The sequence below is a fragment of the Chiloscyllium plagiosum genome, unplaced genomic scaffold, assembly GCF_037043375.1.
Source record: "Chiloscyllium plagiosum isolate Xiang-an unplaced genomic scaffold, Cpla_swu_hap1 HiC_scaffold_34, whole genome shotgun sequence".
Classification (NCBI taxonomy): Eukaryota; Metazoa; Chordata; class Chondrichthyes; order Orectolobiformes; family Hemiscylliidae; genus Chiloscyllium; species Chiloscyllium plagiosum.
In genome coordinates this window covers 38627554-38650268 of record NW_028270172.1, presented here as the reverse complement: position 1 = coordinate 38650268, position 22715 = coordinate 38627554, and the positions used below count along the sequence as shown (strand labels likewise).

General features: G+C 39.7%; 1 protein-coding gene across 5 annotated transcripts in view; it reads right to left on the bottom strand.

Annotated features, from left to right (window-relative positions):
• Positions 1-3161: 3161 nt before the first annotated feature.
• mboat1 (membrane bound O-acyltransferase domain containing 1) overlaps positions 3162-22715 on the bottom strand; it is a 130644-nt gene continuing 111090 nt past the window's right edge. For 4 of the 5 annotated variants that reach the window (XM_043719158.2, XM_043719159.2, XM_043719161.2 and 1 more), the window contains 3 exons: positions 20745-20877; positions 14893-15044; positions 3162-4446 (listed from right to left, as the gene is read on the bottom strand). In XM_043719158.2, the coding sequence (XP_043575093.1) occupies positions 4296-4446; positions 14893-15044; positions 20745-20877 (436 nt within the window). In that variant the 3' untranslated portion in view covers positions 3162-4295. The remainder of the gene's footprint in view (positions 4447-14892; positions 15045-20744; positions 20878-22715) is intronic. The other variant, XM_043719160.2, reaches the window with a different exon arrangement.

The window sequence follows — 22715 nt, the reverse complement described above, 5'->3', positions numbered from 1 at the left end:
GTGGCACATGTGAATAATCAGGATTTTAGACGCTTACCAAATGTAGCAATGCATGAAAGACGATAAACTTGACCATCAGCATCAGTGGTTGGGGAATGTGCTCAGGAAATTTAATGAGTTGGAATATTGCGTGCAATGCTAGTCTCCTTCCTATTGGAAAGCTGTTGTGAAACTTGAAAGGGTTCAGAAAAGATTTACAGGGATGTTGCCAGGGTTGGAGGATCTGAGCTACAGGGAGAGGCTGAACAGGCTGGCGCTGTTTTCCCTGAAGCGTCGGAGGATGAGGGGTGACATTATGGAGATTTACAAAATTATGAGGGGCATGGATAGGATAAATAGACAAAGTCTTTTCCCTGGGGTCGGGGAGTCCAGAACTAGAGGGCATAGGTTTAGGGTGAGAGGGGAAAGTAATAAAAGAGACCTAAGGGGCAACTTTTTCATGCAGAGGGTGGTATGTGTATGGAATGAGCTGCCAGAGGATGTGGTGGAGGCTGGTACTATTGCAACATTTAAGAGGCATTTGGATGGGTATATGAATAGGAAGGGTTTGGAGGGATATGGGCCGGCCGCTGGCAGGTGGGACTAGATTGGGTTGGGATATCTGGTTGGCATGGATGGGTTGGACCGAAGGGTCTGTTTCCATGCTGTACATCTCTATGACTTTATGAGTGCTTCCCCAATTTTAAAAGTTTTTGACTCCTTTTACTTTATGCAAGATCCATTTAACTTTGACACCTAATTCCTGACTTTTTCAAGGGCTTATCCACTTTGAAACTTTACTTATCCAGTGTGGTTTCCCTGGATAAGTGTAGTTTCAAAATGGATTTGCTTTTGATTCAAAGTCAGAAAAATCATGACCTGAAAAATGGATCTGTCTGGATGCCGAAGAACTGCCTTTTGAAAGAAACGAGCTAATGATTCTCTACCTAGTCATCGCAAAGCTGATTCTGATATTCAGCTCAAGATGACTCTATGTATCCACTTTTTCTATGACAACTTTCATTAAGTCAAACTATCAATCACAGACATGAACATGATCAAGAGGTGGTGCCGAAATTACCAGTTTGTGAAAAGCACAAAAGAAAATGATTGCAAAGTTATGCAACAAAACATTTAAATTTACAATTATGAATACAATATCTTTTATGTTTATTTTGTATTTACGTGTGACAGCAAATATATTTTGCTGTTAAGTAATAGTTAGTAATTTTACTATGCATTATTCCTAAATTTGCAGTCCTTCAGTGTATTTGTCTTGATTTCTGACAGTGTAAAAGATTGTGCACATGTTTTATTCATATCGTACATACACCTTGTATGCCAAAAGTTTAGTCAGCAACAAAATCCTTTCTGACAACGCTGGTCTACAAGATGCACTAGAGTAACTCTCCATGAATACTTTAACGTCATCTTCAAAATCTACTACTTAAAAAGATAAGGCCAATACAGGTATACCACCTCTGGGAAGCAAGCCTGCAAATCACACACCATTCTAACTTGGAATTATATTGCTGTTCCTTCACTGATACTGTGGTAAAAATCCTGTAACTTTCACCCTAATGACATTGTTGGTGTATCCAATGGCAGTGGCTCAACACCTCATTCTTCAGAGATTAGAGATAGCAACAAATGATCATTTCCAGCAAAACTCCCTTCCCATGAATACATAAATGTTATGTATCAAAATAAATAAATATATCCAGAGTTTGAATACTTCAACACCAATAAGTCATGTTGAATGAAGTTCAAAGCTCATGTAATCTTGACATATAAATAGCAACAATGAGGCATCCCAGCGAGCTATCTATAAAGATTAATATGTTTCTAAAAGGTTACATATGCTGGAAATCTGAAACTAACAGACAGGTTTGAAAACAAACAGCATGTCAATCAACATCTGTGGAGAAATGTCATGCACCTAAAACAGACTATTCATGCATTGTTACCTGACATGTAAATCCATGTTTTTGTGTATTTGAAGATTCTGCTCAAGTTCATTTTCCACGTATGAGAACCATCCTTAACGAACCAGGCAGTCCAAGATTATAAATTATTATTGCAATGCAAGTGTGAAGTCTTTTGAACCAAAAACAATAAATAGGCAAAATTTAAAACTTCTCCAAAATATCTGTGGGATCTGTTATTGTTATTAAAAACATTTGAAAAGCACTTTTACAAGTGTGCATCAATTATACAAGAACGAACTGTTCCTTTCTTAGATTATAAATGATGTGATCTGATGACACTTGGCCAAGAAGCACCACAACCAGGGCAGAAGACAAGATATGGACACAAAACCCCCTTCTTATTCAATGACACCCAACTACAAAAAGCAATCAGCTAAACATCTTTGGGTGCAATCTGCACAATGAACAATAAATGGATAGTCGCATGCTCAAAAGACAGGATTATCTTTCTGACACTAAGCATGTAATAATAACAATTCAATAATGCTTCATTTCTGCAAAAGTGATAGGACATCATTTTCTGAGGATTCCAGGAACTTTAACAGTATGAATAAGGTATTATAGTTAGAATATATTGCAATGGATAGGTTGGGACGTTTTCACTAGAGCATGGGAGGTTGAGGGGTGATCTTTATAAAATCAAGCAGGACAGAAAAGGTAATAGCAAAGGTCTTGTCCTTATCCTGTGGAGTTCAAAACTAGGAGGCATATTTTTAAGATGAGAGGAGAAAAAGGACATGAGGGGCAACTTTTCTTTAAACACAAAGAGCTGTTTGTATATGGAATGAACTGCCAGAGGAAGTAGTGGATGCAGATACAGTTACAACATTTAAAAGACAGTTGGATAAGTACACAAATACAAAAGATTTGGAAGGGTATGGGTCAAATGCTGGCAAGTGGGACTAGTTTGGTTTTGGAAAATGGTCTGTGTGAACTAGTTGAACCCAAAGGTCTGTTTCCATGCTGTATGACTGTTTGACTGCATAATCCAATGGGTTGCAGTTCTGAGGTATATCAAATTTTAACCTGATCGTAGTAAACTAAATGAGATTGCTGCAGTTACTACTTCAATGCACCTTTAGGTCTTTGGCGAACACCTTCTGTATCTTTCAAAAACACAGTCTCTCATCATCCCTGCAAAAGGTCTAGTAAACAAAGAAACACATTGTCGGCTACAATAAATACAGCACTAAATAAAAGAAATAAATAATTTTAATATATAAAAATTATTGGCAAATTAAGGTTTTTATAATTATAAGATCTATTAGCATAACCAAGCTGAATGCTCTTACTTACAAGCAGTTTTGATTTTATCAAACGTTTTACAAACAGAACAGAACAATGAACTATTGCAAGTTTGGTTACTTCATATTTAGCACAAGCAGTCGAGCCATTCACTGTGATTTCAATCACTTATAGGGTTAGCTTTATTCTTCAATGAAATAATTTGCCACTGTAATTGTACTGGATGATCATTCTCCCAGTGCAGCCCCCCTTCTTAGCCTTCTGTGCGTTCTTCATCTAACTAAAGTGAAGCATAAGTGAAACACTACTCCTTCAAGTTGCTCTAGTCAGGATGTGGTAAGCCTGCCTTTGTCAGAATATTCAGCCTTTTAATTCTCAATCTGTCATCAGTCCAAACCAGCCACTTAGAGCTGTAAATTTCAAAATCTATTAGATTACAAATCCAAAGATTGGAATTTGTGACCATGGGTCACACATTTTGCTATTTGCTAAGGCAAAGAAAACCAATAGAATAATTGCTTTGGTGACAGGGGTAAAAATGTCACTTGGCCAGGGGCAAGTATGTAAAACGATATGGTAGATCAGCTTTAAATAACAATGGATAACTATAGATTGTAAAGCAACAGTGTTAGTATTTCAACAATCTAACCAAAAATATCTTTATTACTCAGCTTCAAGATTTCACCAACAATTCTCTTGTAGCAAATGAGAGATCATTTATACATATGTATACCATTCACAGTGAAAATGTCCAAAGATTATGGGACAATTACACTGTTTTGAGGGAAAAAAACTCAAGTTGGCAAATGACAGCAATGCCTGCATACTACAGGCACCCAAGTGACCCAGGCATTGCAGCTAGAATTGGGGAAGGTTCAGTGGTTGTTCAGTGCATGGATCTCTGCATAGTAAGCAATCATGCTTCATTAAACCATTTCATTCATTAAATCTTCAGATGAATGGTCATGAGATTGAGACCACTCCGATACAAACTACTGGTTCTTTTGTTTTCCATCCCTGTACAACATCAAGTTTTTTTTTTCGCATCTCTCACTTCCAAAATACTTCATTTATGCTGAGTCACTACTGCTCTTTCTTGGGCTGCTGGTGACTGGGTGCTGGGTTAGAGGAGTTGGCCTTCAAAGAGGTTGTCTGCATAATACTCTTCCGCTTCTTGACTGCCAGAATTGGCAACACGATGGCACACAGTATGTGAAAATGAAAATAAATCGACCTTATAAAATCAAAAGAGAGAATTTATTCAGACATTTTCTGCAACACAAAGTCAAAAGGCACAGCAAAATAACATCACACATGACAACAATCCTGAAATTTAACTGATATACTACAGATTTCCAGTTAAGGTGAATTCTTTGAAGAAATACAAGGTCAACGCTATAATAGAATTTTCCAGAATAGCCAGGGAATACTTCACTGCAATACATCATGTTGTGACCAAGATCTTGCAAACGTACCAAGTGGTTAGGTACCTGGGATCAAATAATGTTCACTTCAGCCACAAGCAACAGGTGGTGCTACAACTAACAAGGATTTGAAATAATGAGAAAAAAACAACCAGGATTTCTGCCTGTAATCATGAGTTATTGACCTCTCTTCATCCTCACTGAAAAAGAGCATAAAACCATTAGGATGTAGGAGCAGAAGTAGATCTTTTGACCCACTGAGTCTGCTCTGCCATTCATGTTACTTCTGATAATCCTTAACTTTACTTTCCTGCTTCATTCCCAAGTAGAAATCTGTCTCAGCCTTGAATATACTTAGTGACTCAGCCTCAACAGCCCTCTGCACAATTCCACAGATTCACTATCCTTTGAGAGAAAAATAATTCTCATCTGTCTAAAACGGGCAACCCTTACTCTGAGATTATGACTTCTGGTCCTAAATTTTCCCATAAGGGGAAACAACTTTTTCAAATCTACCCTGTCAAGCTCCCAAAGGATGTTTCCCTTCATTCTTCTAAACTCCAATGAGTACAGGCCAAACATACTCAAACTCTCCTCAGACAATCTCTCCATATCCAGGATTAATCTAGTGACTGCCTCTAATGCCACATTATTTTTTTCTTAAATAAGGGGATCAAAACTGTTCACAATTTTCCATGTGTGGTCTGCCTAGGGCCTAATCTGGTTTCCCATTATTATTTCCTGAACCTCATTTTAACCTCCCCACTTTTATCCTCCATTCTCCTTGAAATAAAGGCCAACATTTAATCTGCCTTCGCAATTGCCCATTAAACTTGATGCTAGCTTTTTTATGATTCATGCACGAGATCCTCCAAAGTTCTTTGTGCTGCAATCTTTCTCCATTTAAATAATATTTCTCTCCTATTCTTCCTGCCAGTGTATAACCTCATTTTCCCACAATATACTCCATCAGGCAAGGTTTTGACCACTCACATACCTATCTATAACCTGTTGTAAATTTTTGGTTCTCCTCACTGCTGGTCTTCCCACCTAATTTTGTGTCATCTGCAAATCTGGCAATAGCACATTCACTTACCTCATCCAAGTCATCAATATAGAGTGTAAATAATTGTGGCCTAGTGCTGATTCCTATGGCACTCTTAGTGAGAGGTTGTCATCCTGAAAATGCCTGCCTGTATCCCACTCTGTTTTCTGTTAGTTAGGTAATCCTTTATCCATGCTAATATAGTACATCCAACACTATTATCTCTGATCTTATTAAGCAGCCTTATGTGCGGTACCTTTGGAAATCAAAACATATTACATTCACTGCTTCCTCTTCATCTGCCCTACTTGTTACCTCCTCAAAAGAATTCTAATAAATTTGATTTCTCCTTTATGAAGCAATGCTGACTATACTTATATTATCCTTTCTAAATGCTTTGCCCATGCATCCTTTATGACAGATGGTAATAGACATTTCTGGTTACCTATTTTTGTCTGTCTCTCTTTTTGAATAAAGGAGTTAAATGGGCAGTTTTCCAATCCTCTGGGATTTTTCAAGAACCTACAGATTCATGGGAGATTACTATCTGTGCACACACCAGCTGTGGAGCGACTTCTGTTAAAATCCTCAGATACATCCCATCAGGTCCAGGGGACTTATCAACATTTAGCACTAATTTCCCAAGTACTTTGTCTTTGGTGACATTTTGTTATGATTACTCCCCCTAGTCCTTGATTATATAGTGTTTTTGGAATGCTATTAATGCGCTCTACCATGAAAACTGATGCAATTCACCTCCTCTGCCATTTTCTAGTTTCCCATTATTATTTCCACAACCTCATTGTTTAAGAAGCCTACATTCTCTGTGGTGTCTCTCTTCCTTCTTATATATTGAAAGTAGGCCTTGTTTGCTCTCATAGTTTATTTTCTGTTTTTGATAACTTTTGCCTTCACTTTTAAAAAACTTTCCAATCCTGACTTTCCACTAATCTTTGCCTTATAGTATTTTTTATTTCTTTCAAATTGTTGATTAACTTCCATAGTTAACCATGGCCGGTTTATCCCCTTCCTAAGTCCCTCTTCTTCACAGGAATATATTTTGCTGAATTATGAATTCTTAAGCACCTGCCACTGTTCCTCAATCATATACGACTTTTGCTAAACTGCTTTCACAGTCCATTCCAACCAATGCTGCCCTCATTCCTATGTAATTACTTTTATTTAAGTTTAGCACAGTTGCTTCTGACCCTAACCAAATGCCAAATTCTACCATTTTAAAAATACTATAGAACAGCTACTTGTAGGCGGCCTATAGATTATCAACAGTGTCTTTTCCCTCCTGTTATTTCTTAATACCAACCATATGTATTCTGCATCATTCAGCCCAAGATTATTTCTTCCTATCGTACTTATTCCATCTCAATTGAACATAGATAGTCTACTATTTTTCGCTTTCTTACCATCCTTTTGTAAAGTTGTATATCCCTGAATAGTTAGTTTCTAACTTTGTTCCCCTGATAACTACATCTCAATGACGATAAGATCATACTGATTAACTTCTACTTTTCAATACATTTGGTTTGTTATGAATACTATGCAGTTAGGTAAAGAACCATTAAAAAAGCCTGTGGCTCCGATGTGATTCCGAAATGCAATTTCAGACAGTGCTTTGTGCTTTGCCACTTGGGTTTGGAGAATATTAATATTAGTACCCAGAAGCAAAAACATTTTTCTATAGCATCCAAATGAAAACTATACAGAAAGATTGAAGCAGAGCACAAATTCAGAAATTTTTAAAAATAATACAATTCTGTTTGGGGTTTGATCCTAAATAGCAGTCCAATTTTCAGAGGGTTAAATTGGCAACTATGAGGAGCTTAGATAACATATATCTAAACTGGAACTGATCACATCCAGTTCAGTTAAAACTGAGCTATATCACCTTGGGTTTCGCTTTTGTTTACAAATGCTAAATCTTTTGGCCAGAAAACCTGAAGAGCTGCCAGCTCTTTGTATTTACAAGCAAGTTATGTGTAGACAGCGGTTTTTATTTTGGTCTGTTGCATTCTAAATTAAGTTAGGAATCAACTTAGAACACTGCATTCCATGGGATGCCTCACAATTATCTCAAGCAACATCAAAATTAAATATTTGTATGGTCTCCATTAAAGTCTTCTCATAAGAGGTTTGACACGACAGAAGAGCTACCTGGTATACCAAGGTACAACTGAGTTTCTCACTCATATCTAGCAGTTATTTATCCAGGACAGGTCACACAGCTGCCATCAAAGCACAGTTTATAGTTGAAAAAGGAACAAAAACGCAGCTCTATTACTTGTTCATGAAGCAGTTAAATTGTGTGCAACTGCTCTGCATTTTACATTCTCTTGTACAAACTGTAAACAGCTTCCAAAAGAGCATTGAATACAGATACAATGCAGGCCGGTTTGACACATATACAAGATAATAAATTCACTCAACAGCAATAATAATCTGCATCCAAGTTAAAATGCCTTTGGGATGAGCAAGGTTTCCACTGAGAACTATGAGAAATGTGGAGGGTGGGCTTTGTGGTCCAATGTTTGACATCAGAGTTGTTTTCCACCACAATTTGTAACCGCATGCCCTGGCACATTCCTCACTTTGCCACAATCCTCAAGCCATGGAATCAAATCTGGTTCAATCAGGAATGCAGAAGAGAAGAATCCAGGAATAGCATGAGAGTTATCTGAAAACATGGTTCTAAACTGTTAGAACTTCAACACATGACTACATGTGTTATAGAACATGAGCAGAATGCTATAGACAGAGCTACGTAATTTGACCGACAGATCAAATCAAAACTGCGGTCTTGTTACATCTCTACACAATTTAGCGTGGATCATTAGACAACTAACAGGGTGCAAAGTGTTTATCTGGCAAACAACAGAACATGAGCATAAAAAATGTAGGTGAACTATCTGCAAATATCTTCTGGGCGACCTACCTCATAGAATCCCCTACAGTGTAGAAACAGGCCATTTGGCCCAACAACAAGTCCACACCGACCCTTCGAAGAGTAACCCTCCCAAACTCATTCCCCTACCCTATTACTCTATATTTACCCCTGATTAATGCACCTATCCTACACATCCCTAAACACAATGGACAATTTAGCATGGCCAATTCACCTAACCTGCACATCTTTTTAGATTGTGGAAGGAAACCGGAAAATCCAGACAAAATCCAAGCAGACACAGGGAGAATGTGCAAACTCCACACAGACAGTTACCCGAGGCTGATCGAACCCGGGTCCCTGGCGCTGTGAGGCAGCAGTGCTAACCACTGAGTTACTGTGCTGACCTCAGCTTCCTCATGAGGCCCCATCGTCACAGAAGCTAGACTCATACCAATTATCTGAAGAAGCAAGTGAACAAACTGGATGTACCTAAGGTCAAAACACCCCAGCAGAAATGTTGAAGATAAGTGCTCCAGAACTAGCTATTGCTCTAGTGAAGTTGTTTCAACACAGCTACAACACTGATATCTAACTGAAAAAGTGGATAATTACTCAAGAATGGCCAGTCCACAAAAGGTAGGACAATTCCAATTTTTGCTGCTATTGACCAACTTGGTTCATCCTCAATCAGCAAACATCAACAGTGCTATCAAGCAGTTATTAGTCAACAATAAATTACCAATGCTTGAGTTGTGGATTTCATATCCTGTTGTCCCAATGACTCATTACAGCCTTGATGTAAATAGGGTAAAGGGTCTGAATCTAGAGATGAGATAAAAATACTTGCTCTTGACATTAGCTCAACCTTTAAGAGTGCCACAACAAAGAAGCTAAATGAAATTAAACTGACTTACAATCTGGAAAAAAAATGCTCTACTGATTGAAGTTACACATAGCATGAAGGGAGACAGTTGTGATTGTTAGAGACCCAGCATCTTACTCTAGGGATCAGGTTGTAGTAGCTCCGCCAATAAGAGATAATCCAACCCATTTCCTTTTGGCATTCATATCACTGAACCTTCCACATTCAACATTCTGGACTTTACCATTGATAACAAACTAAAATGCAACAGCCATATCAATACAGTGGCACAACAGCATCAGAAGCTGAGAATTCTTTACCAAGTAATTCATCTCCTGACTTCCCAAGACTGGTCAGCCATCTGCAAGGCACAAGTCAAGGGTGTGATGGAATACTCTCCATTACCTGGATTAATGCAACTCTAACAAGACTCATGAACCCCAGCATCATCCAGGACAAAGTAACCTACTTGATTAGCACTCCACCCACTATCTTACCCTGTCCACCACAATGGCACGAGCGTGTACCATTTGCAAAATGCACTGTAACAATTCAGCAACCTCCTTCGACAGCATCTTCCAAACCAAGCATTTCTACCTAGAAGGACAAGAGCAGATGCATGGGATCACCACCATACACCGGTTAGTTCACGTTCAAGCCACGATGACGTGGAGTATCACTGGGTCGAAAACCTTGAATTCCTTTCTTAATAGTTTAGTGGATGTACCAGCAACAGATGGACTGCTTCAGTCTCAAAGGCAATTAAGGATAGGTACTAAATGAAGCCTAGATGTCCACGCCACGATTTTTTAAAAAATGGAAGCAGCTCTGGGAATATAGAATTTTAAACAGACCCAGGGACAAATTCCTTGTGAGGCAATTTGCTGCCACTATTTGGGACAGTTTAAACTATCATGACATGGTGTTGGCACCAGGAGACAAACTAGAGAGAAGTACCAAGTTGTACAGAATATCAGGAGAGACAAATTGTACTATAGCAAGAAATGCTAAATTATCAGATAATTTCAGGGTTAGGGGGAAAAGTCAAAATTAGGATTACTGTCCATTTATATGGATGTGGTGGAAGTTGTTGATAGCTTCCTATTTCCAGACTCCACAAATACCAGCAAAATGTCACTTGAACTTGAAATCAATACAAATATCACAAAAGCTGCCTCTACTTGTTCCAGAGTCGAAGAGTGTGGAAAAGCACAGCCAATCAGGCAGCATTGAGAAGCAGCAGAGTCAATGTTTCGAGCATATGCTCTTCATCAGCTCTTCAACCTAGTTCCAGGTTGAGTGAGAGATTGTGGAATGACAGCAACTTGATGGATAACACTTTGCTCTGCAAGGTAATGGAAACACAAAAATTTAAAACTTGAGTTCACCAATCCTCCCTCCTTGGTACACTCCTCCACAGTTGAGAGATGTGGACATCATGTACCAGTCAGGAGAAAAGGGTGACTGTTTCCACTTTCACTCCCTCAGACATATTCTCAGTATCTCTTGTAAAGATAAAGTCACCAACTCTCAGGTTCCACACATTCTTTACTCAGCTAAGCCAATATTATCTGCATTGGCTGGGCCATGTTGATGATGGAGGACATCCTACTAAAGACCTTCAGTACTGTAAATAAGCCATGAGATCACAACTTCCTGGGTGTCTATGCCTCCTCCATAAGAACACCTGCAAGCAAGTGATGAAGATGGTAGTTATTAACACTTACAACTGGGAGACACAGTCACTAAAGGCAGTGATCTCTTGGGACTGTTTGTATGGAAGAACATTGGAAAACTTGAACAGAAGCAAAAAGGTCAGCTGGCTGAAAAGAGAGCCCAGAGAGAACAGAGGCCAGCGAATTATGCACATTTGCTGCAAAACTGTTACACAAGATTGGAGCTCTTGAGCCACAACAAAGTTGACCATTACAGAAAGCTTTCAACAATATGTAAAGAAGCAGAATGCGGTAAATAAAGTATGATTGGTGAGTGCAGGTGCAGATAGCTATGTTCAAATATGATATGCTTATAAAGGAGAATTGCTCAAAGAAGGGCAGGACTGGATATTAAATATTTCTATGTACAAGGTGTTCAGAAAAGATAGGTAAAGGCAAGAAAGGAGCAGGGTGGCAGAATTGATTAAGTACATTGAAGTGTCAATGCAGGAGGATGTTTCAGTGATCAAGGAAAAGAATCTACTTGACTAGAATTAAAGAATTAAAAAGTTGCAATTATGTTGCTTGACATAACATACAGATGATGGTAGAAGATCTCACATTAGAAAGTGCTATCCAGATAATGGTGGAAGCTGAATTGAGAATACAGCTCGAGATAATGACAAGAAAAGAAAGCCAATCTGTCTTCAAGAAACTCATCATACTTTGTTAATTTTCTAAGAACACCCAAACAAATCAGGTTAAACAGACATAAAATGGCTATAAATTATTTGATGCTCGAGGCTACTGTTCCAGATAAGGAATTTTAAAAAAGCAAATAGGAAAAAATGTTCAATTTCATTACCCTATGCAATATTTTGAAGGAAGTGGAACATTTCCAGGATATGTGCAAGAGTCAAAGGCAGAAGTTGAACCACAGAATTAATCATGCTTATGTGCATGAGAAAGTTAACACCATTCAGCAGGCATGTTTGGGAGAAAATTCAGAGTACAAGGCATTTCTTCATGGGAATCTGTACCAATACTTCAAGGTCAGGTTTACGTCTCTGACTGAACCTGACAAAATTACAATGTTAACCAAAAGAATTCAAAAAAGGAGGACAGGATTAGAAACACACTACCTTCTCTGACACAAGTTTGGGGACCTAAAGATCCTCCATGGGAAACAAACCTCCACAGCAACACTGATACCAGAGGACATGATCAGCAAAATGCATCCAGGATTAAAGATCCACCAAAATTCCATTGTGGCAATGAGCTGTACTTGGATATTTTGACCTCAAGCAGTAGACTTTAAACCCAAATAATCAGTCATTTACAAGGACACACACAGGGTTTTGGTAAACCTATGTTACTTATTTGAAACAATTGTATGAACAAAACAACTAGAAAAATGTTTGCGTCAGGATGTTGAAGAGGGCAGTTAGTACCTGATATATTGATAAGGTTCCCCATGGTAGGCTCATTCAGAAAGTAAAGAAGCATGGGATACAGAGATACCTGGCCATCTGGATACAACATTGGCTGGCCCATAGAAGGCAGAGGGTGGTGGTAGATGGAAAGTATTCAGCCTGAAGCTCAGTGACCAGTGGTGTTCCACAGGGATCAGGTTCTGGGACCTCGTCTCTTTGTGATTTTTATAAATGACTTGGATGAGGAAGTGGAAGGGTGGGTTAGTAAGTTTGCCGATGTCACAAAGGTTGGTGGTGTTGTGGATAGTGTGAAGGGCTGTTGTAGGTTGCAGCGAGACAGGATACAGAACTGGGCTGATAAGTGGCAGATGGAGGTCAACCTGGAAAAGTGTGAAGTGATTCATTTTGGAAAGTCAAATTTGAATGCAGAATACAGAATTACAGGCAGGATTCTTGGTAGTGTGGAGAAATAGAAGGATCTTGGGGTCCATGTCCATAGATCCCTTAAACTTGCCACCCGGCTCGATAGGGTTGTTAAAAAGGTGTATGGTGCGTTAGCTTTCATTAATAGGGAGTTTGAGTTTAAGAGCCATGAGGTAATAGTGCAGCTCTAGAGAGTCCTGGTTAGACAGCACTTGGAATATTGGGCAGCACGGTGGCTCAGCAGTTAGCACTGCTGCCTCACAACGCCAGGGACCTGGGTTCAATTCCAACCTCGGGTGACTGTCTGTGTGGAGTTTGCACATTTTCCCCACATGTCTGCGTGGGTTTCCTCCGGGTGCTCCAGTTTCCTCTCACAATCCAAACATGTACAAGTTAGTTGAATTGGCCATAGTGTTCAGGGATGTATAGGTTATGTGCATTAGTCGGGGTAAATATAGAATAATGGGTCTGGGTGGGTTAATCTTTGGAGGGCCAATGTGGACTTGTAGGGCTGAAGGGCCTGCTTCCACATTGTAGGGATTCGAGTCAATTCGATTGCGTTCATTTCTGGTTGCCTCATTATAGGAAAGATGTAGAAGCTTTGGAGAGGGTGCAGAGGAGATTTACCAGGATGCTGCCTGGCCTGGAGGGCATGTTGTATTAAGAAAGGTTGAGTGAGCTAGGGCTTTTCTCATTGGAGTAAAAAAGAATGAGAGGTGACTTGATAGAGGTGTGCAAGAGGTTGAATGGATAGCCAGAGACATTTTTCCCATGGCGGAAATGTCTATCATGAGGGGGCATAATTTTAAGATGATTGGACGAAGGTTTTGGGGAGATGTCAGAGGTAGGCTATTTACTCAAAGTGGATGGGGTGTGGAATGCACTGCCAGCCATGGTAGTACAGTCAGATATATTAGGGACATTTAAACAACTCTTGGATAGGCACATGGAAGATAGTACAATGAAGGTTATGTAGGTCAGTCTGATTTTACAGTAGGATAGAAGGTCGGTACAACATCAAGGGCCAAAGGGCCTGTACTGTGCTATACTGTTCTATGTTCTATTGTGATGCCACCCATCAGGATATAAAGAAGTGCAAACAAAATGCAGGGAAACTCAGCAGGTCTGGCAGTATATGTGAAGAGGGAAACAGCATTATCACTTTGAATCCCAGCTAAATTTCTCTTTGTTTTCCACAAATGCTGCCAGACGCGTTGAGTTTCTCCAGTATTTTCTGCATCTATTCAAGATTTTTAGCATCCACAATATTTTGCTTTAATTAGGATATAAAAGAGTCCTGGGAGGAGCTAACCAATTCTACATTTGTTATCAATGCTCTACATTAATGTCAGTAGTAGTAGGAGTAATGTGAATTCATTCTTAAATTTAGCCTGGTATCTCACAGGAGGCCATCATGCATCTCAGATGTAATGTAACCAGTTATTAACATGCACGCAATGAATGTGTTTACTCTTCATCAGGATTAAGCACATCTCCTGCCAAAGATTTCATGTGGGTACCCTTCTTCATATGATAACAGTTGTTGAGACAAAGTCCAGCAAGAAGGATTGGTGGTAGTGAAACTCCTAAAGCACTTAGCCCCAATACTGGAACAACTCGCCTCCACTTACCGAGGGCAACTGGTCACCTGCACCCCAAAAAATTTAATAAGACTAAGACAAACTGTTGATCATTTAACTATTTAGGTTTCATTTCTATTATGCACAAAACTGAACCATCATACTACTCAAGAAACAATGAATATAGGCTGTCTATTTTCACAACTGAATTTACAATTGTGTACATTTCTTCTGGAGAATGCTGTAGATGGAAACATTTTCACAAAACGAAACCTCTTGCAGGTACAATGTCTGATTAATTTCAGTGCTTTAATTTTGTTACTTGAGGACAAACAAAATCAGACAATACTTCTACTTACTTGTAGAATTTGATTGTGGGTTCTGCACCCAAGAGGAGGAAAGGTGTTACTATGTAGCAGAGGGCCAGTTGAGTAAAAACCCAAGTCATAACATCATAGCCAATTTTCATCTTCCTGGAAGAAAGGAAGTAATGTCTGAAGTTGCTTCTCATCTAAAGGGCAGGAGAAATGCAAATGAGAATGGACTGAACACAAGCTTCAACAAAATTAAATGCACTTCAAAGTCTAATTGTTAGGAATACATAGCATCAAAGTGGCCACCTAAATTTGTACTTCTTATTCCAAACAATTTAAATGACACGAATATGGTTAAAAAATATTGGAGGTTATAACTGCCAATTAAAATGCCTTTATTCTCTACCTTCAATGTATTCATGACAAATAGAAATGTTCAAAATAAAATAAACATCCAAATTAAAATATGTTAGACAGTTACTGTTGCCTCATATTGCCAAATCTTAAATACAATTGTCATTTCAGAATTGGGCAGCATGGTGGCTCAGTGGTTAGCACTGCTGCCTCACAGCACCAGGGACTCGGGTTCGATTCCCACCTCGGGCGACTCTCTGCGTGGAGTTCGCACATTCTCCCAGCGTCTGCATGGGTTTCCTCCGGGTACTCCAGTTTCCGTCCACAATCCAAAAATGTGCAGGTGAGGTGAATTGGCCATGCTAAATTGCCAAGGTGCATTAGTCAGGTGTAAATGTAGGAAAATGGGTCTGGACGGGATGATCTTTGGAGGGGCGGTGTGGACTTGTTGAACTGAAGGGCCTGTTTCCATACCGTAGGGAATCTAATCTAATCTAAAAACGGATGTCTGCACACTTGCATCTAATGACAACTTGTACAAAACAATTACAATTACAAGCAGGTATAATTTGCTTTAAACATCCTCCAATTTGTAGTCAATCAATTCATTGCTTGGTTAATGGAAAATCTCAAGACTGTTGTCATGTGATAGAAACTTGCTTATGAGAGGAAACACTTGGAAGTACCTTACTAATTCACAAGGACAGGCTAGGGCCATATCAATCTGGGACCAATACCAGAGAGAGAGAGAGAGAGAGAACGAGAGTGCGAGCAAGAGTGACATACACAGAGATTTTGTCTCAAAAAAAAATCAACTCCAGCACAGAAGTGGAGCCTTTTTCTTGTAGCCGCAGGTTATAATTTTTAGGAAAGGAGCTGAACCACTTCTTCAGCTGGAAAAGCCAGATTCCTGCTGGTACTTTGATCGAACTATTACAGATTCATTCCCTGACATTTTCAACTTCTATTTCAGTGAACTGACAGAGAACTTTCAGGCCTACAAGGGTTCCAACGATCATCTTAGAGAAATTGGTTGAAGACTGACTTTTGGGATTTTAAGAAATCCAAGTGCCTGTTACAGATTTTAGAAATCAATAAACTTTTGTCGATGAGGAGCGAGCATTTACTGTGATTGCATTTTGGGTGTTGTGCAAAACGATCACATCCTTTTTTTTTATTTAAACTTACGAGAAAGCCTGTTTTGTATTTGTTTTTTTTAAATGCACAATATTCAAGGAGCTCCTTGGAGGAAAGAAAGGGCTCAAGAGCAAGTCTGCCGAATGATTATAAATGTTCCTACAGGTTTGTGAAGAAAAAAAGATTGATAAACACAAATGTACACCCCTTACAGTCAGAGACAGGAGATATGATAATGGGGAACTAAGAAATGGCTGACCAACTGCATACATATCAAAAACAGAAACTGGTGGAAAATCTCAGCAGGTCCGACAGCTCTGTGGCGAGGAATCATTTAATGTCCAGGGAACCTTCTTCAGTTTTGATTTCTCTCCACAGATGCTGACAGACGTGTTGAGATTTTCCACCAATTTCTGTTACTGTTTCAGATTTCCAGTATCTGCAGTTCTTTCGGGTTTTTTTTTATCAACTGTATACATACTTTAGTTATGTCATCACAAAGGAAGATACAAATAACAAACAAGAAATGCTGGGGACACGAGATAGATTAGATTAGATTACTTACAGTGTGGAAACAGGCCCTTTGGCCCAACAAGTCCACACCAATCTTCCAAAGAGCAACCCACCCAGACCCACTCCCCTGCATTTACCCCTTCACCTAACACTACGGGAAATTTAGCATGGCCTCTCGAGACAAAGAGCACCTGAAGCAAATTACTTTGAGTAGAAAAAAAATGTTTTGATGGGTTTGAAAGCCAATTCGTTCCCAGGGCCTGATAACCTATATCACAGAGTATATAAGGAAATGGCCCTAGATATCGTGGATGCATTGCTGGTCATCTTTCAAGATTCTATCAACTCGAACAGTTCCTGTACATTTGAGGGCAGCTAATGTAACCCCTCTATTTAAAATGTGAGATACAGAGAAAAAAACTGAAATATAGACCGGTCAGGCTGACGACAGTCATGGAAAAAATGTTCGAGCCTAGTACAATGATGTCATAGATAAGCTTTTAGAAAACAGTGGCAGAATTGAACACAGTTAGCCTGGATTTATTAAAGGGAAATGATGCTTGACAGATCTACTGGAGTTCGTTGAGGGATTTAACTCGTAGAGTTGATGAGGTGGTGTCAGGGGATGTGGTTTATTTGGACTTTAGAAGGCTTTTGACAAAGTCCCACATAGGAAATTAGCATATAAAATTACAGATCATGGAACTAGGGGAAGTGTGTTGAGATGGACAGTAAACAGGTTGGCAAACAGGAATCAAGTGGGCCTTTTTCCAAATGGCAGGCAATGACTTGTGGGTACCATAGAGATCATTGGTAGGACCCAACTATTCACAATATGCATTAATGATTTAGATAAAGGAATGAAATTTAATATCTACAAAGTTACAGAAGGTAAAAAACTGGGTGGGAAGATGAGCTGTGAGGAGGATACAGATATCTTTCAGTGTGATTTGGACAAGCTGAGAGAGTGGGCAAATGCATGGTTGTTGCAGCATGTGAATAAATGTGAGGCTATCCATTTCAGTAGCAAAAACAGGAAGACGGATTATTATCTGAATTACTATAAATTGAGAGAGATGAATGTACAACAAGGTTTGGGTGTTTTTGTACACCAGTCGCTGGAGATAAACATGCAGGTGCAGCAGGTAGTAAAGAAGATCTTTGTTGAGAGAGATTTTGCATACAGGAGCAGGGATGTCTTGCTGCAATTATACAGGGCCTTGGTGAGACCATATCTGGAATGTTTGTGCATTTTTGATCTCCTTACCTGAGGAAGGATGTTTTTGCTATAGAGGAAGAGCAACAAAAGTTTACCAGATTGATTCCTGGGATGGCGGGACTGACGTATGATGAGAGATTGAATTGGTGAGAATTATATTAGCTGGAGTTCAGAAAAATGAGGAAGGATCTTATAGAAACCTAGAAAATTCTAATATTAGAAAGCGTTGATGCAAGAAAAATGTTCCTGATGGTGGTGGAATCCAGAGCCAATAGTCACAGTCAAGATACAGGGTAGTCATGGCTGATAGCTAAGTTCGGTGTCAATAGGAAGGCCCTCAGCCGGGACGTTGGTTCATGTCACACTACAGGTGACCAGCACTGCACTATATACACATACACACCTATACACAGACACGCGCACAGACACTCACACACACTCCTACAGACACACACATTCCCAGACTCACACATGCACCTTCTCACAGACTTAGACCCTTGTACACTCACACATACACACTCTCTCTCACAGACACTTACAACCCCCAAGCCCAGAAACGTACACACACACACACGTGAATCTGTACTTGCACAGTCACATTGTACTTTGCTCAAAAACTGCATGAATCCATGTAAGACTCTGTTAACTCATTTTTTAGATTAGAATCAGTCTAAACATTATGGCACAGACAACAGCACACAGCGGGCTAACACCTTCAACATACTATCTGGGCTGACACCAATTGTTAAAGTTAACCTGAGAATGTAATTTTTAAAGAAAGTTTTGTGATTTACGTTTGAACGAAGTGAAACTAACATGGTCATTCTAACAGACGAGAGACTTAACAAACAATCCAGGTCTTTTTCAATGTATAATTTCAGTTACATCACACTGTAAAATTTTGCTATAAATTCTGTGTCTTACAATTGTGTACTCTGCAACCACCTGATGAAGGAGTGGCGCTCCGAAAGCTAGTGCTACCTGTTGGACTATAACCTGATTTTTAACTTTGTACACCCCAGTCCAACACAGGCATCTCCAAAACAAGATACAGCGTAAACCAGTTAGGACTGAGAACAAGAGAGATTTCTTGAGTATGGGACATACGGCCTCAGACCCTCAGGTGACCATCCAAGGTGGACTTCGGGACAGGCAAAAACACAAAGTGGCTGAGCAGAGGCTAATAACAAAGTTCGGTAGCCATGGGGATAGCCTCAACAGGGGCCTTGGGTTCATATCACACTACAGATGACCCCTCTGCACTATGTACTTTCTCACATACATGCACACAAGCGCGCGCACACACCTCCTCCAGACCCACACACCCAAGCAGACCCTCTCTCATACGCTCAAATATACATCCCCCACACTCACACACGCACCCTCTCATAGACTTAGACCTCTTTACATTTACACACACACACAAGTTTGTGGGGTGAATTTGTACTTGCAGAGCTACATTTTATTTTGCTCAAAAACTGCATAAATCCATGTAAGATTCTGTTAATCCCACTTTAGAAATAGAATCAGTCTGACCTAACATTGGGACACAGACTTTAACTTCACACCTTCAATGCATTATTTGAGTTGAGATGACACCTATTGTTAAAAGCTATCTTGAGAATGTAACTTTTAAAAAGTTCTGGGATTTACATATGAGAAACCAAAGCTGAAAATGTGTTGCTGGAAAAGCGCAGCAGGTCAGGCAGCATCCAGGGAACAGGAGAATCGACGTTTCGTGCATAAGCCCTTCTTCAGGACTTCTGCCCGAAACGTCGATTCTCCTGTTCCCTGGATGCTGCCTGACCTGCTGCGCTTTTCCAGCAACACATTTGCAGCTCTGATCTCCAGCATCTGCAGACCTCACTTTCTCCCCATATGAGAAACCAAAACTAACAAGATCATTGTAAAAGACAAAAGACTTAAGCTAAATTTGTTTAACCTTATATTCTACGACATTGCAATCCTGTTGCTAAAAAGTCTGCGTCTTACGATTCTGCTCCACAACCACCTGATGAAGAATCAGCACTCCAAAAGCTAGTGCTTCCAAATAATCCTGTTGGACTACAACCTGGTGTTGTGTAATTTTTAACTTTGTCCACCCCAGTCCAACACTGGCACCTCCAAATCATGTTTGATAAAAGGAATGGAATTGTTGAAATGAAACCTATTCATGACATAATTTCAATACATCTATTCTATTTAGTCCATCTGAAATTCTTTATCAAAATCTTTTTACAGAGACAACAAGGGATGCCATAAATCAAGATGAATACAAAAATTATTGTCACCATCGGTTACTGGAATTTAATTGCTTTCAATTTTGCATGTGATGGGCATAACTCACACATGCACTTAGAAACAAACTGGAAATGTGGCTGTTGGGTCAGGAGGTGTATGCTTCTAATGCTTAAGTAAGCGTTCATAAAGCAAGCAAAGTTTAGTTCCAGGACTATATTTCTGGAATAGGACATTGTTGTCGAGGGAAGTCAATACTGGATAAACATCAATTTAACAACGGTACCAATGTATAAATAGAATTCCTTGCTTCTTAAACATAGATTTATCCGATAAATAAAATAATAATGTTGAAGAGGAATTACTGTCCTTCAGAAGTAGTCCTAAGCTTCCCAGTAGTTCACAATATCCATGCAGATGGATAATGGGTACTTACTGTCCTTGCTGCCAGCGTGATAAGGATTGCAGTTGTGAAGGTGAAGTAATAGCCAGGGTACACTCCATGCCACAAAGCTGAAAGGATAAATGTTAGAGCTGTGGGGAAGTAAGGGGCCCGGTCATAGCAGACACTGAGAAAATCAGAAAGAGACAAAGTGAAGGGTAAAAAAAATTAGATTTTTGTATTTCAGTATATCCAATCATACTTCAGCATCCCTTAAAGGAACAGATATGCTTAATTTGATCCACACCTCTGAAGCAGGTGGGACTCAAACCTAGGCCTCTTAGTGAGGAGGTTAAAATGCCACAGAGGGGTCAGTTCCATGCTTTGCTTCTCTTTCAGGACACAATGGGGACTCAAGGGTTAAACATCCCCTGCCAAAGGACTTACTGCAGTATCAACTGAAGGCCTGTCCTCTTACGATCCAGACAGAACACGTCAGTAGTGCGGAGGCTGACTGTATCTTAGAAATACAGCCTAGTAGAGCCACATGTGGATTTCCCCCATCGCTCCAGACAGAGGAATTTGCCCTTTCCAGAGAAGACTGATAGCCCTTGGCCACAAACCTGTTAAAATGCCTCCCGCTCCCATTGTCTCACTTCCCCTTCTTGTTAGCATAGGTTTGTGAATCTCCCATTTACTGAAGGAAGGACCCTTCTGTCTTAAACACTTCCCATCAACACATAATTATGAACAATACGATAATCAGTTTCTGTAATCCATTCACATGTTATCACAGAACATCGACATTCATCAAGCTTTGTAAATTCATAATTACCTATTTTAAACTATGTAATGACAATCGCCCATGTGACTGATATATCTTTGTTTAATTCCTATAAAATATACTGTCTCTGGTTGTAAGGCAGAGATTTGTGAAGAACAGTCACTACAGGTAGACACTCGGCTACTTTAGAAACACTTTGAATCTCTTGCCGGCTGTCCAATAATAAAGCAACTGCTGTTGTACAGAAAACTTGTGCGTCCGGATTTGTGGAATAAAGCAGACATCAACACCAGTTCAGAGGTAGAGAGAGACAACCACTGTCCTACAAATCATGGCAATCAAATTCATACAGCTGAGCCCAACCAAAAGCAAGTGAAACTTAACGACCAGATAACATGTTTTGCTTGTACTCATTATGAATATTGTCTCACTAAATAACTATATCATATTCCATTTTCTAATTAGAACATAGAACAGCACAGCACAGTGCAGGCCCCATGGCCCTCAATGATGTGCCGACCTTTTACCCTACTCTAAGATCAGACTAACCTACATACCCTTCATTGTACTATTTTCCATGTGCCTATCCAAGAGTCACTTAAATGTCCCTAATGTATCTGACTCTACTACCACCGCTGGCAGTGCATTCCACGCACTCACCACTCTCTGTGTAAAGAACCTACGATTGAAATCTCCCCTAAACCTTCCTCCAATTACCTTAAAATTATGCCCCCTCATGATCGCCATGTCCGCCCTGGGAAAAAGTCTCTGGCTATTCACTCTATCTATGCCCCTCATCATCTTGTAAACCTCTATCAAGTCAACTCTCATCCTTCTTTACTCCAATGAAAAAATCCCGAGCTCCCTCAAATCTTTCTTCATAACACATGCCCTCCAGTCCAGGCAGTATCCTGGTAAATCTCCTCTCCACCCTCTCCAAAGCTTCCACATCTTTCCTATAATGAGGCGACAAGAACTATACACAATATTCCAAGTGTGGTCTAACCAGGGCTCAATAAAGCTGCAGCATAACCTCATGTCTCTTAACCTCAATCTCCCTGCTAATGAAAGCCAACACACCATAAACCTTAACAACCCTATCAACTTGGGTGGCAACTTTGAGAGATCTATGGATATGGACCCCAAGATCCCACTGTTCCTCCACACTGCCAAGAATCCCTGCCTTTAACCCCGTATTCTCCATTCAAATTCAACCTTCCAAAGTGAATCATTACACACTT